A 16,261-nucleotide genomic window follows, 5' to 3' on the forward strand; every position below is an offset into this window, starting at 1 on the left:
GATATGATTCAATTTCTAAGACATTTTTTTCAGTGAAAAAGGCAAGGTTCAGAATAGTGGGTAGGTAGAAAATAAGTGACTTTAGAAAGATCTCAGGACACAAGATCAATATACAGACATTAGTTGTATTTCTAAATACCAGCAACAAACAAAAGTATCATTTATAATAGCATTAACACTTAGGTATAAGTTTAACAAAATATGTGCAGAATCTGTATGCTGAAAATGACAAAACACTGATAAAAGAAACCAAAGAAGATGTGGCAGGCAGCCTCTAAGGTAGCTGTAAGTGATCTCCACCCCTTGGAATTCAGATCCTGTTTAATCCCTTCCCCTCAAGTGTGAACTGAACTTATTGACTTGCTTCTAATGAATAAAATAAGGCAGACCTGAGGGGAATCACTTCCAAGGTGAAGCTATAACATGACTGTGACCTTGATATTAGGTGCCCTCTCCACCTCTCTTGGATCACTTACTCTAGGGGAAGCCAGCACCTCTCTGTGAGGCTGGCCTGTGCAGAGGCCCCCATGAATGAGCTAAGCATGTGTGTGCATACTTAGTCACTAAGTCATGTCCAACTCTCTTTGGGACCCCTATGGACTGTCGCCCTCCAGGCTCCTCTGTCAATGGGATTTCCCAGGCAAGAATACTAAAGTGGGTTGCCATTTCCTTCTCCAAGGGATCTTCCTGACGCAGGGATCAAACCCGTGTCTTCTGTGTCTCCTGCATTGCAGGCAGATTCTTTACCCACTGAGTGATTGGGGAAGCCCCCATGAATGAGCTAAGCACATCTTCTGCCAAAAACCACACAAGTTGGGTTGGACGTTGATCCTCCCAGCCTTGAGATGGCTGTAGCCATGGCCAACAACTTGACTGGAGCCTCATGAGACATCCTGAGACGGAAACACCCAGTTAGTGGTTTCCAGATTACTGACCCATATGCATTATAGATGTCTGTTGTTTCCAGCTACTTAGTTTTGCAATAAACTGTTATCAGCAGTAGATAACTAATACAGAAGCCCTATATAAATAAAAAAGATACATTGTTATGATACCATTTCTCCCCAGTTTTATCTATAGGTTCAGTGAAATCCCAAATGAAATTTCAATAGATTTTCTCATAGATGTGGGTGAGTTTATTCTAAAATAAAAATGGAAAGGTAAAGAAAGATAGCTAAGACAATGTTGAAAAAAATTAAAAAGTCAGAAGACTCACACTACCTGATTTCAAGACTTAATTACTATAAAGCTACAGTAATCAAGACCGCGTAGAATGGGTGAAAGGATAGATGTACAAATGAATGGAACAGAATATAGAATCCAGAAATAGACCAACATGAAGAGAGTCAACTGATCTTTTTAAGTTACAAATGCAATTCAATGGAGAAAGGATAGTCTTTTCATCATATATGCTGAAATAACTGGATACCCACATGCTAAGAGAAAAAAATCTCAATCCATACTTCAAAATGAATTGTAGACTTAAATATAAAATCTAAATCTATAAAACTTCTAGAAGATAACATGGGAGAAAAGCTGTGCTCTTGGGTAGGCAAAGGTTTCTTAGACACAAAATCAAAAGCACAATCCACAAAAAAAAAAAAAAAAAAAGATAAAATGGACTTGTCAAAGGTTAAAACTTTCAGTAAGAGATACAGTTAAGACAATGAAAAGATCTTGAAGAAAATGTTTGCAAATCACATTTCTGATAGAGGACATTTTTGTCAGAAAAAAGAACTCTCAAAAAACTAACAACAATAACTTAAAAACTCAACAATAATAAATAACCCAGTTAAATCCCATTTTAAAATGGGCAAAAGATGTAAACAGATACTTCATCAAAGGAGATACATGAATGGCTAATGAGCATATGAAAAAAATGATAAATCATATTAGTCATTAGCGAAATACAAATTAAAACCTTAGTGAGGTACCACTAGGTGCCCACAGACATGGCTAAAAATTTTTTAATTGATGGAAAGAATAAAAATTTGTGAAATGCTTGCTGTGAGGGTATCAAGGCATTATAAACCAGAGTGATTGAGACAGTGAGGTATTAGTGTAAGGATAAACAAACAGAAAATCAGAATAGAATAAAGAGCCCAGAAACAGACCCACACAGACCCTATAGGGATGCTTAATTGCAAAGAAGTGAAGAATGGACAATCTTTTAATTAAAATAGTACTGGGCCAACTTGTATCCACAAGGAGGAAGAAGCTTACATCCACCAGTGCTCGGGTTTTCACAAAGAGGATGGTTCTGGTCTCTGGGTTTAAGTGGTATTCCTCTTGCAAGATGAAGCAGAGATCTTTGAGTTTAGCGTTCTCATTGCTGGGATCCATGGAAATACCTTCTAGTTCCAACAGCTTTTCTGCAAAAAGGGGAATATTTTACAAAAGGTTTATGTGCGTGTGCTAAGTCGCTTCAGTCATATCCAACTCTTTGCTATACTATGGACGATAGCCTGCCAGCCTCCTCTGTCCATGATATTCTCCAGGTAAGAATGCTGGAGTGGGTTGCCGTGCCCTCCTCCAGAGGATCTCCCTGACCCAGAGGTCAAACCCACCTGTCTTGCATCTCCTGCACTGGCAGGCAGGTTCTTTACCACTGGTGCCACCTGGGAGCCCACAAAAGGTTTACAAATTCTAGTAATTTAGAACACACTGCAACCTTTAGCTATAGTTCAAACACTTCATCTCTCAATCTCTGACCAGAATTGTATGATAAATAACCACCAATGCAATGCATACACTGAATACACTAATAAATGCATAAATTTCCCCTCCCCCCAGAGAGCTAGTTGTTCAGTATTTAGCATATGTATAGTTAATACTTTGGTATTAACCAAAAAAGACCAAAAAAATTATTATTTAGAAAAAGGCATTTGAGAGAGAAAGAAGAAAGACTTACTTTTCACTTAATATTTTCCTATATTTTTCTTAATATGGACACAGTGGCATCAAGAGCCATATTGGTTTTCTTCTTTATATAGAAGTACATAATTACAATCTTGTTTGGTCGCCAAGTCGTGTCCAACTCTTTGCTCCCCATGAACTGCAGCATGCCAGGCTTCCCTGTCCTTCTCTATCTCGCAGAGTTAGCTCAAATTACAGTCTTAATATCATTAAAACTTTTTTTATATTTTTTAAATCTTTATAAAATTACTAAAAGTTAAACCAAAAAATGTTCCTATCAATTGACTATTTCTATGGGATGTATCTTTTGCAAATCCTACTATTTTTTCCTTCTTCAAAACAGGAAATAGTGTAAGCAGCAGATTCTTTTCCTAAGTGCAGATTTCCCTGAAGTATCACAGTCCTGCCGCGTATCCTATCTTCTTAATCCCAGGACAAGTCCCTGAGCATCACCAGGTGTTGTTAAGTGTGACATCATCTGTGTACGCTGCCCCTGGAGTCTCCAGGCTCCACTGGCTTCCTCCCCTTGGAAACACCACCCACCTTCAAATCTCTGAGTGAGATCTTGCTCAATTGCATCAAATCCTGCTGCCCGGACATTTTTGAAGAAGTTTTTCAAGTAATTCAGAGCATCTTTCATCCGTGCATCCTCATTGATAATGAGGGCATCATTGTATTTCTGTTGAAAATGGAAAGTTTCAGTATGTTTCTAATGTCTAATACAACTGCTGTACTTAAGTTCATTTCACTGTACTCAACACAGAATTAACTTTAATAATAAACTTGTCTCAAGTCTATTCCAACTTAGTTTTTAAAGATGAATCATCTCTAACAGTACTGCTATAAAACCTTAGAACCATACTGTAAAAAAAAAAAACAAGAAAATACCTCAATTAGCTAGAATTAGTCATTAATTCAGATCACTTTGGATCCTAGAATCCTTGGAAGACAAAATTACATGAAAAACAAATGTCAAAGATTAAATCACAAAAATTAAAGTAAAGCAACTTCCACATCAACCTGCTTCATAATTTAGACATTCGACTTAACCTCTTTGTACATCCAAAACCATCACTGAATTGCACCTGTTCAGAATGATGGCGCTGACCCCTTACACCAGATATTCAGTTAAGTCCGTTAAAATTCTACAAATTCATATGGATTGAATGTATTTTAAAATATTTTCAATGGCACGATAAGCAGAGGTGATGGTGGTGACTGTTGCTTAAGTTCTTGGTTAACCAGCAAACGACTACAGACTCTGGACTTCTCAGCATGTGGTTTGACCAAAGGTAGGAAAACATGCTTCAGGCTATGGCAACACGACCCACCTACTGATTTAAAGACTTTAAAGATGGCTGTCCCTGGTCATGTATCTACAGTAATATTCCCCACCCCCAAGGTCAAATATGGAGATACTGAGGTACAGCACAGACCCATGGCCTCTAGGGCTAGGTTTCAGAGAGCAAAGACAGATGCTGAATAGGATAGCTTTTGGCATTTGCTTCATAAGAACCACCGGGAAAGTTCCTAAATGATGCTCTCTCAGCTGCCACAGCACAGCTCCCAGTAGGTGTTACAATGGAAATATCCTTTTCCAAAGAAGCCACATACCCGCAAATGTGACGTGTACAAAAACAGGGCTTTACAAATCCTGCTTTCTTCCTCTTTGTCTGGCATCTGAAACACCATGCATGCTTTCTGAACTGCAATAATCCACTGTTCATATTTCTGTGTCCCAAAATTCCTATTTTGAATTCGAGATAAGTTTTCTGGAAAAAAACAAAAACAAAAACAAAAACAGTTTTCCATTGTGTCATCTGGCTAGTCATTTAAGGCCCTAAGCATGTCTCGCCTTCTAATTTTGATTCCTTACTCTTGGTACACAGAGTATTTCTCTTGAGACAGTTTTCAGCAGTGTGTCTACGTACAAACACAATTGCTTACTGAATACCGACTACGTACCAAGAATCAACATGTCTTGTATTTATAATTTCATTTCACAACGCCATGACGTAGATACACTTTATAGATGAGGAAACGGAAGCTCGGAGAAGTCAAATCATCACACCAAGTCACACAGCTAGTATATAGAGGGAGCAAGGAATTCAAACCCAGATGTGTCCCATACCCAAGCTCTACTGGTTCTCTGAGCTGACAACCAAACAGCCCAGAGGCCAAACAACGGCCATGGAATAAAACCTAACTGCCCCCCAACCCTTTTGCCTTTTGGCTGCGCTGGGTCTTTGCTGCAGCACACAGGAGCTTTTCTAGCAGTTGCGTGTGGGCTTCTCTAGCTGGGGTGCACGGGGTTAGCTGCCCCAGGGCATATGGGATTTTAGCTCCCTGACCAGGGTTTGAATCTTCGTCCCCTGCGTTGGAAGGGAGATTCTTAACCACTGGACCACCAGGGAAGTCCCCTCACCCATTCATCATTAATCAGAGGAACAAAGGCGGTTACCCAGACAAGTAGCAGTAGCCCCATCTACAAACAAGGAGGCTATCAATAAACTAAAGCAATCAACAGGTATTTACTGAACTTAGGTGGGTGCAAAAATGAGCCAGGCCACCTGGCAGTGAGCAGCTGGCAGCGTCTGAACAGGTGAAGAGATGGCAGGAGGGTATAAGAGACGAGAAGAATAAGAAGGCAGAAAACCATGTCTCCCCACCCTTCTCCACCTCCACAACCCTGACCACGTCCTAACGCTTCTGGATAATACCATGATCTTCTCCTACCTGGTCTCCTTACCTCCTTCCACCTTCCCTCCAGTCCAGTCTCCATTCAACAACCGGAGGGAATTTCCAAAATTGCAGAAGAGAGACAATGCTAATCCACTGATTAAAAGCCTTTAGGGAGGGACTTCCCTGGCAGTCCAGAGGTTAAGACTTCACCTTTCAAAGCAGAGGGTGCAGGTTTGACCCCTGGTCAGAGAACCAGGGTCCCAAATGATGTAACAAAGGTCCTTCGTGTTACAACTAAGACTCGGTGCAGCCAAATAAATAAATACACGTATTTTTTTTAAGTCTTGAGGGACTTCCTTGGTGGCCCAGTAGCTAAGGCTCTGCACTCCCAACGAAGGGGGCCTGGGTTTGATCCCTGATCAGGGAACTAGATCCTATACGCTGCCAACGAAGACCCAGCACAGCCAAATAAATAAATGTTAAAAATAACAATAATAAATGCTTTAAAAAATAAAATACAAGTGTTTAGTGGGTTTCTCCAGCCAAACTCCTAGTCTGGCCCTCAGGGGCCTCTGTGGTCTGGCCTTTACCTGCTTCCAACTCTCCTCTCTAGAGACTTTCCTTCCTACAGTTCTCAGGATTAGTGAAAGCCCCCAGACTCTCTCTACGCACCTGTCTCCTCTGCCTGAAACACCCCTCACTCCCCTCACTCCCACCACTCCCCTGCCCCGTGTTGCCTCGCTACTGTCACTCACCCACCTTTGGCACTGCCGGTAGCCAAACCGAAAATGCCGTGAGGGCAGGGCTTGTGTCTGAGGGTCCACGCTGTGTTCCCACCACCGAGCACTTAGCCCAGCACTGAATGAACAAACAAGAGAATGAATTCGTTCGAGGCTAATAGGCAAGGAGTGGAAAGCTGGCAAGAGAAGCAGAACCAGATTGTGCAAGCAGGGCAAGCACGGCCGGGTGAGCGGCCAGCGTGAGAGCTCTGCCTGGGAGAACGAGGACTGCCCGCAGGACACTGGCGAGATGAAACAGGTAATCCCAGGAAGACGAGCTGGGTAATGGGGGTTCGACGGGAAAGAGGGTAGAGGCGGGCAAAGCAGCTGTTAGAATAAGTTGTTAGAAATCAAGCTGTGAAAGAAAGAAGAGAGGTTAAGCGTGAGAGAAGCTGAGACACAGAAGTTACCTTGGAGACGAGAATTCAACATCTCCGAAACTCTACACTCACTTGTGCCTGCCCAAGCTGCTCCTTGCTCTAGAACGAGTAACACCTGGAGTAACACCTGCCGGTGCACACACAGGTGCCAAGAGAGAAGCCCCGCATTCGCTCACTCGCTCACTCGCTCACTCCCACCCAAACCCAGTGAGCTCTTAAATCCGAACGCTTCTGTTTGCACGAGCTGGCTTCCTTCACTAGCCCATCTCCACTGCCTCAGTTTGGCTCTCGTCATTTCTCATCACAGAACTTAGCAGTTCAAAATCGTGCGTTGCTTCCCATTTGCTTTTAGGATATTTATTTATTCATTTGGCAGCGCTGGCTCTGAGCTGTGGCACGTGGGAATCTAGTTCCCTGACTGCAGATGGAAGCCAGGCCCCCGGCATTTTGAGTGTGGAGTCTAAGCCACTGGACCACCGGGGAAGTCCCACTGCTAGGATAAAATTCAAACTCAGCATGGCCTACAGGACACCTTCACTGTCTGCCCCCGGCCTCTCCCCCAGCCCCACTCTCCTTTCTACTAGTCACCTGTTAGAATTAGCATGAAATCCTGCAGATTCTAAAATTCACTGTGCTCTCTCTTCCCTCTGCAACTGCTGTCTCTTTGACCACACTGGATCACCTCTCCTTCTTAACCTGGCTGACTTCAAGATCTATCGCACACATTACCTCCCTACAGCCCAGTCCTGGCCTAAGCTCCCCTGTGCGCCCATAATAGCAGTGTGTAACCCAGCCTTGCCACAGGGCAACTATTCGCATTTGATTCTCATTGTTTGATGGTGAGTTCCTTGAAGGCAAGACTGTCTTTAATCTTGGTGCTTCCTTTACCTAGCATAGTACCTGGCACAATACCCAATGAATTAATTACTTGATTTAAAAAAGGAGAAGAGAACTTGGCAACTTCAAGAGAGTCTCAAAAGAATAAAGAATCAAAGGTCACCCATAGGTTTGAATCCAAGACTTTAGGGCAATGGTGGTTTCATTCATACAATGAAAAGCTAAATTTGGAAGGTCAAGAAAGCAATGAATTGAATTAAATATGGTATTTTTCAGGTGTGTGTGTCTAGGTGGATTTACTTTGGATTTAAAAAGGAAAAAAAAAAAGCAAGAGAAAATAAAGGAGGACTTATAAGCTTCCTGAATAACATAAACAAGAAGTCAAACTCTGGGTATGGTCTTGACATTATTTGGACTAAGAAAAGTGCAAAAAGTCCCCAGTGAACAACAAATGGCTGTTCCCAGATGGAGAGAAGACAAAATGAGGTTATTCTCACCAAGAGTTACAGTCCCAAGTTCTTCAAAGATACTCTTTGCTAGAGCCTCTGTCTCTGCCATCAGCTGAGATATGATGCGTTTAAATCTGTCTGTAGTCCGTGATTCCACTTTCCTGAAAACTAGAGCCATCAAAGGAAAGTTAGTATTTCTCAGGAAGAACACATCATAGTTCAAAGCAGGTATCTCCAAACCTTTCTCTGCCTTTGTCTCTTCCTCTGTAAAACCCGAGGCCCCAAGCTCACAGGCAGGTCATCTGAATGATGAAACAAATACTCAAGACACCTTCAGCCACTCCCTAGTGTTTAATGCACTCATTCTAACATTTTTCATGGTCCAAGTCTAATTCAACTTTTTTTAAAATAATTTTATTTATTTATTTTTGGCTGTGCTGGGTCTTCATTGCTGCATGGGCTTCTCTCTAGTTGGAGTTCGTGGGCTTCTGATTGTGGTGACTTTTGTTGAGGGGCACAGGCCCGAGGGCATGTGGACTTCAGCAGTGGGCTCAGTAGTTGCGGCTCCCAGGCTCTAGAACTCAGGCTTAGCAGTTGTGGTGCAAGGGCTTAGCTGCTCCATGGCATGTGGGATCTTCCCGGAACAGGGATTGAACCCGTGTCTCCTGCATTGGCAGGTGGACTCTTTACCACTGAGCCACCAGAGAAGTCCTCAGGCACATTTTAGATTCTAGTTTTCCACATGCGTATCTGGTGAAAGAGGTCAGAATCAAGAGGCCTGGGAGCTGGGAGTCCTCAGCCACACTTTAGACTCTGCATCAAAAGCTCTGGGGCCTTTGGCGAGCACCTCAACTTTCCTGGGACTGTTTTCTTCCCTCAAAAATGCCCCGCAGCTGCTTTTTCGTCACAAAGTCATGTCCAACTCATTCATGACCCCATGGACTGTAGCCCTCCAGGCTCCTCTGTTCATGGGATATCCCAGGCAAGGATCCTGGGGTGGGTTGCCATTTCCTTTCCCTAATTCAACTTCTTACTCGGGCTTTCCTGTTAACTCAACACAGAGCTTCTGCTCTGACTAGGCTGATATCCATCTTGTTTCTGCAAATACCATATTTTAAGCCCTGTCTCTGTTCTTTGATCTTCTCCCTTCCCACCTAACCCCCAGGGGTGTTCACAATGCTCCAAATATTCATTTTTGCAGTATCCACAGAACATGCTGGGTTCTGGTGATAGCTGAAAAGAACATGCTCTGCGCTCCAGAGAAGGCTATCTTCTTAGCAGAGAAAGATACACAGCCAGATGACCAGGCAGAGAGCTGTGACACAGTAGGTGCAAAGTGCCATGGAGCACAGGGAGGCTCCTCTCATTCTTCCTGGGGCGGCAATGTCAGGAGATAAACAGGGGAGAGGCGAGGAGGAGTGAACACAGTCATGTGCAGAGGCTGGGATGGACAAAGCTTAGAGGGAGAACACACGTGACTCCTCCATCCCAGGAGCCCAGAGAAATGCAACTTGGTTGGGTTTGTGGGAGGTGAAGCTGAGATGAAGCTCAGCGTGTGGGAGAGACCAGATGAGAAAGAAATTTGTGCCTACCCAACTCTTTGCAACTCTTTTGGACTGTAGCCCACCAGGCTCCTCTGCTCATGGGATTTTTCAGGCAAGAATACTGGAGTGGGTTGCCATTTCCTTCTCCAGGGGATCTTCCTGACCTGGGGATCGAACCTGCGTCTTCTGTGTCTCCTGCATTGGCAGGCAGATTTTTTTTTTTTTTTTAAACTGCTGAGCCATCGAGGAAGCCCAAAGAAATTTGTATACGACATCAAAAGTGGTAGGTTGAGTGCCTTGTCTAAATTCCTTACAGCCAGCGCCCTGACCGTCTTTGGTGCGTTTGTTCTGCCTTGTAGTCATTTGGTCGTGTGCTATTTAGAGAGCAAGGGGTGAAGTCATACTTGTCTTCCGTACCCTCTCTCCCTTGCTGGGTTAGTATAGCATTGATATTCAAGAAATATCAATCTTTGTTAGTCAATCTTAGTAATCAAATCATATTCTGATCTTTTGAGGAAGGACAGGATGAGTTCAGATACTTTCACTTCAACCAAAATTCCAGATACAAATTCAAATAATGGATAGGAACTCAGTATCGTCCTCAGGCACAGAAGGCAAGAAGGACCGAGCCACGTGCGTGCCAAGATGTTTTCAGCACCTTTCACTGCCAGTACCTTTGTTAAGGTTTATGGAAATGAAGAGTAAGAATGATTGCTTTTTACAGGCCACTCCTGAGCTTCACTGGGGAGAGAAGCGGGAAATATGATTATTTTCCAAGTTTGCAGATAAATATTTTGCTCTAAACAGAGAAAGGGTAAGAATTCAGTGTTCATCTACATGACCCTGAACTAAGAATAGCAGAGGGTAACAAAGTCCCAAAGGGCTTGTGACTGAATCCCACTTACACTTCTGGGGCTTGTAAACAACCTCCTCCAGTTCCTCCAAGTTGTCTCTGACTGTTGTTACCACTGCTGTGTCGAGAGAAGCACACAGTTTGCAGATATATTCTGTGGCTTCGGCTGTGTTTTTGGCATCTCCAACGCCAACTGAGGCAGTCAGCCCAAGGACCTGTGAGGAGCATTCCAAATCGTCAGATGTCTGGGAAATAGCAAGATGTTTCCACAGTCCCTCATGTAACTCTTTCCTGATAATGTAGGGTTTTTATTTTTTAAACTAACCTCAGATAAAGAACAAGAATTTTTTTTTTTTCTGACATTCTCTATGACATCAAAAATGGAAAGGTCCCCATTAGGTGAAGCACTGAGTAAATGCGGGAATCACTGCTCTGCAGCTGAACACGAATCAGCACAGAAGCCCAGAGAAGAAACCCTTTCCAGGCAGGACTGCTCTCAACTTTATGTTTGTTTCCCCGTGACACATAGAACAATATGCTGAAAAGGGCAAGGACTAAAATCAGACATGCTTCCATTTCAATCTCAGCCATGTCACACTGGCTGGGTGTCTTGGACAAAAATCTTTCTCTCTCTGTAAAGTTGGGGAACTTTAGCCATTTAAACTGGAAGTTGTGTGACATAGAGAACAGACTTGCGATTGCCGAGGGAGAGAGTGGTGGGGGAGGGATGGACTGGGAGTTTGGGATTAGCAGATGCAAACTATTATATATAGGATGGATAACAGCAATGTCCTACTGTGTACACAAGGAACTATATTCCATATCCTGTGATAAACCATAATGGAAAAGAATATGAAAGCAATTGAATTTCTTTGCTGTACAGCAAAAATTAATACAACAGAAATTAATACTGTAAATCAAATATGCTTCAATTTTTTTTAAATGGTAGCTTCAATTTTAAAAATGTGATAACTTCAATTTAAAAAAAAATGGTAGCTGGGTGACTTCAATAAGATGACATTTGTAAAGAATTTAGTTTAATGGTCTTCTAATAAATATTTATTTATTCCTCTAAGAGTCACTCAAATATTGAATGACTGAATGACTGAATCATTCAAATAAACAAGGAATCTAGTTAACTATCAATTTTATTCTAAAAGAAAAAACTGTAAGAAATGTGATTTCTACTAAATTCTGTCTGAATTTTGAGCACCATACTGGATTTCTTCTAACCTGTGCTTCCTAAATGGTTAATTGTTAAGCCTAGACAGTGCAACACAGAGGTGAGACTGGTAAACCAGAGGCGTGGTTTCCAACCTCATTCGGCCTCAGTAATACCAGGCCACTCATCTGTGCTCCTGTCAGTTGTGTCTCCCATTTCAAATCTTCTCCATGCACCCTGAGCTCCCACCTCCATTCTCATCTTGATTATTCTCAGTGAACCATCTCTCTCTCCTTCATTCAAGAGAAAACGCCAGGGATACCATACCCTTCCTGCCCCCACCTATAAACTATTCTCTGTCTTGACTCCTCTCAGCCCTTCCCCTCTGACGACACCAAAAACAATGCCTCGTCCACTCTCCTGTACTAATGCACCTACGCAGCCCATACCCGCTCGTCTCTCCTGGCATCTTGTTCTGCCAATCATTCCCTCCCTCCCATCCTGCCCCACTGGTGGCTATCTACAGCTTCATACTCTGCACTCAGGCAATATTAAGAACTTCATGATTCTTGGGGATTCCCTGGCAGTCCAGTGGTTAGGACTCAGCACATCCACTGCTGTGGCCCGGGTTCAATCCCTGGTTGGGGAACTAAGGTCCCCGTAAGCCATACAGCACAGCCAAAAAAAACAAAAAAACAAAACTTTAAGCTTCTCGAGCCCTTGTGCATTTTCATATCCCCGTGCCTCTAGACACACAGTAGCCTTTACTGAAAACCATCCAGCTATTTTCCTTATAAACTCTTGTTAGTTTTTACCTATCCTAACTTCTATTAGGTCTCACTTTACTTTCATAGCACATTTAAGATCACTTTCATTTCTTTTCTGTACAACTCCATTGCGTGTTATTACCATAAATTATGACATAATTCTCACATATTTGGCTCCCCACAAAACTTAAGCTGCTTGAAGGCAAGGACTATCTTTTTATATTTGTGGCCCAGTGCCCAGCACAGGGCATGACACATGGGGGTACCTAATACATATTTGTTAAGTGAATGAATGAATGAACCAATCAAAACTAACCTAATGAGTTGTACAGTATGCAAGGATCTAAGAAGGACATCCTCAATATGGCCACAAGGGTAAGTAAAGACGATTCAGGAAGAAATCCATCTGACTTTGGACACACCTGGGGCAATGAGTCTGAAGATCCTCCCAGTTTCTGATCCAGATAATGAAACATGATCATATTATATGGATGGTGTTTATTGGTGTTGTGACATTCATCAAATATCATCAAAGTAAAGATGGAGAGTGATGGAATAGTCCCATCTTTAAGGCTGTTCACAAGAATCTGTGGTGTTAAAATGATGATGTCATTGTTCTCAACAATCTGTTCCACAGAGATATTGTCAGCTGTCTCTCCAGAAATGCCTGAAACTTTGTACCTGGAAGATGACAGAGATTTCCCATTAGCAACCATGATGTGAATAAGGAACCACAAAGATCAGAACGTCAATTAAATTCTCCCTAAGTCCAAAAGGAATGGATTTGGAGAAAAGGTAAGTGCTTGGAACAAAGCCTGACACACAGTAAAGTGAAAAAACTGAAAGTGTTAGTCGTGTCAGACTCTGGTACCCGTGGACTGTAGCCCACCAGGGTCCTCTGTCCATGGGATTCTCCAGGCAAGAATACTGGAGTGGGTAGCCATTCCCTTCTCCAGGGGATCTTCTCGACCAAGGGATTGAACTGGGATCTCCTGCACTGTTGGTAGATTCTTTCCTGTCTCTGACATATAGTAAGTGATCAATAAACATAATCTAGGAAGAATTTCTAGTATTGATAGAATATATTCTATGTGGCACCTGAGGATACAGAGGGCCAACCATAATTCTTTCAAGCCACCGTGAAAGAACATAGAAAAGAGTAATATTAAATAAATTATAAAATCATTTAAAAAGTTAAATGTTCCATTATAATATAAAATTCACCTTAAGTCATTTACTCACTCTACAAGAGCTAACCAAAGGAGTTTAGGATTTCAGGTGTATTCATGAAGGAGTTATATCTAGAAAATAAAAAAGCTTAATCTACCATAAGTTTTTTGAATCATGGTTTTCTAAAAGCAAAACAAAGCACAAAACACATCGGTTACATGACCTAGAGAAAAAAAAGCTGGACCAACTTATACCTACCCAAATCTTTCAAAATGTTCTGAGAACACAGATTTCTGCTGTTCATACAGTGGGACTTGAACAGCAAAAACGACAACTTTCCCCTTTCGTCCTTGTGGAAATTTCTTAAGATGATGTTCGCATATAAGAAGGGAAACAAAGGTTTTTCCACAACCTTTTAACATATAAAGAGAAAGACAACACGTAACTAATAGTATAGTAAAATGCTTCTGTAGAAAGGTCATTATTGGGGGCTCCTCTAAAACCACAGAGCTAAAAGCAAACGGATGATGAGGGTAGGTTAACAACTGTAGAACTCACACTCTGACTCAAAACCCAAGCTACTTCCTAGGCACTCGCACACAGCCAGGGACTGCAGGAAGCTAAAAAAAAAGCATTCTCTCTCCTTCCTCATGTCCCTGAAAACACCACGAAACCATATGAATAATGTTTTTTTCAAAAGATCAATGGAAAAATGAAACAATTGAAACTTGCTACTTGGTCCCAGTGTTCAATAAAGTGGAAAAAAGGAAGCAAACAGAGAAATAAACTATTTCAGTAATTGCATCCGCTTACCAGTAGGAGCACATATTATTGTATTCTTTCCCTTCTGAGCAGGTAAAGCGAGCTCTAGTTGGTAATTTCTTGGTTTCAATGGGCTATAAGTAGGAGGCACTTCTGTAATACAACAGAAACTAAGTTAGCAAATAGTGACCACTCTGAGGAATCAAGTCAACACTATCCTCCAAAGGACAAGAAATTTGACTCTAGCAAGAAAGACCTCATTTAAGAAAGTTTAGAATTCTTGTCTCTAATTAACCATTCCAGCTTCTAAACTGATTTGAAATACAGAATTCTCCGTCAATAACAAAGTACCAATGGCAGGAAGAAAAAAAAAAAAAAAAAAACCACAAAGATTTCTTTCTGAAATAATCATGGAAGACTAATCAGGAGAAATTAAAGCAAGAATGGCCTAATCCAGGGCAAAACAGATAGCCACCGATTAAAGGAAATGCTGCATGAGACAAAACAACAACAAATCCCTCTAAGGTCTTTGAAAAACACCAAACTGAATACCAAACTCCAAAGCAATCTCTTACTGACAAGCAACCGTGCTTTAAAATTCTGCAGGCGCTCACATGGTATTCTCTCTTAACAGAATCAGAAGTTTTAAAAAAATAATCAGAGGTATCTCACTAACAGATAAGTGTACAGAATGTTAAGAGCTAGAAAGGCCTTGGAAATCATCTGTTGAGTCGAACCTACCTATTTTAAAGTAAATGGAAATTTCTAAATGGTTAAGTGAGTTCGCTAAGGACCTTTACCTGTCAGAAAACTTAAAACAATTGACAGTCACTGATTTTATTCTGGAGTGACAAAAATGTGTATCATTTTATTGCAGAAACAGTCCATCAATTCTCACCTTATGTTCTTATCCCCAAATCACATCCTTCTTCCAACACTTCTTTATTGATCCTATGTTTTTCTCTGATGCCCTTTTATAAATAACTCTTTGCTTAATTTGTTATGCTGCTTTCTGGTCTCCTTGTGAAAATATGCTTCTAGAAACATAAAGTGGGCCTTACAGGGACACAGTTAACTCACAGTGCCTTTGTGTGAATTAGAGAAAGGACTCCCTTTCGGAGGATATAGCCCCTCACTGCGCTGCGCTGGCAAACAACACAGGCTGGATCCCAGCCCCAGCTCAAGCTCTCAGGCCCACACATTTGTACAGTGCACACACTTATCAACATACACTGCAGCCCTGGGATCTTGAGAGGAAACTGAACAAGTGACTCACAAAGAGCAGAAGCATTTCTTTAGAAAGCAGGGCTGATTTCAGATGTCACAGGTATTGAGCTTCTGGGAGGACTCTATTTGCATTTTCAATGTAGACATGCACATCCTTAGTGATAAAAAAAGAAGGAAAAAGAAAAGGGAGAAGCTGGCAAGTGCCATGGAAGGGAGAGAATGGTATTTCTAGTTGTAGGGAAAATATCTGTTTTAACATATATTCTCTTTTTGTTCTGATTTTTCCTTAAAAACCTTTCCATTAGGCTATGACTTTTGGCACTGCAAGACACGACCCTACTCGAAATACCTCAAGAGCATCATTACGGAGAAGAATGAACAATGCTGAGTACCTGAAGAACAGGAATTCTGGCTAAGATTCTGGCTTTCTGGTTCTTCTTTGTAGACAATGTGTACATCCAAAGTTTTCATTTCATCATCCTCAAGATCTTTCATTTGAACATTTTCTGCACCTTTATGAAAACAAAACACATCTCATAATCTTTATCTGATTATGATCTTGATGGTGAAAGCCCTACAAAGAGGTCATAAAATTTTAAACTTCCATTACGACTTCTTATAACCATTCCCTCTACCTTTTAAAACAATTAAATGAAATCTTTTTTAATTTGAAATCTTGATTTGAAGTTTGAACTCCAGTGTCATTTAGGACTTTATTATTCAAAGTGTGGAA

The 16,261-nt window shown here is 41.6% G+C and overlaps 1 protein-coding gene across 1 annotated transcript in view; it reads right to left on the reverse strand.

Moving 5' to 3' along the window:
* The window catches only part of RIGI (RNA sensor RIG-I), a 48,338-nt gene that overhangs the window by 20,452 nt on the left and 11,625 nt on the right, over positions 1–16,261 (reverse strand). The window contains exons 5-13 of the mRNA XM_005909148.3: positions 15,921–16,040; positions 14,353–14,454; positions 13,798–13,951; positions 12,792–13,050; positions 10,493–10,655; positions 8,092–8,211; positions 4,531–4,688; positions 3,460–3,595; positions 2,224–2,372 (exon numbers count right to left, since the gene is read on the reverse strand). Of these exons, the coding sequence (XP_005909210.1) occupies positions 2,224–2,372; positions 3,460–3,595; positions 4,531–4,688; positions 8,092–8,211; positions 10,493–10,655; positions 12,792–13,050; positions 13,798–13,951; positions 14,353–14,454; positions 15,921–16,040 (1,361 nt within the window). The remainder of the gene's footprint in view (positions 1–2,223; positions 2,373–3,459; positions 3,596–4,530; positions 4,689–8,091; positions 8,212–10,492; positions 10,656–12,791; positions 13,051–13,797; positions 13,952–14,352; positions 14,455–15,920; positions 16,041–16,261) is intronic.

Source organism: Bos mutus, chromosome 8 (genome assembly GCF_027580195.1).
Source record: "Bos mutus isolate GX-2022 chromosome 8, NWIPB_WYAK_1.1, whole genome shotgun sequence".
Taxonomy (NCBI): Eukaryota; Metazoa; Chordata; class Mammalia; order Artiodactyla; family Bovidae; genus Bos; species Bos mutus.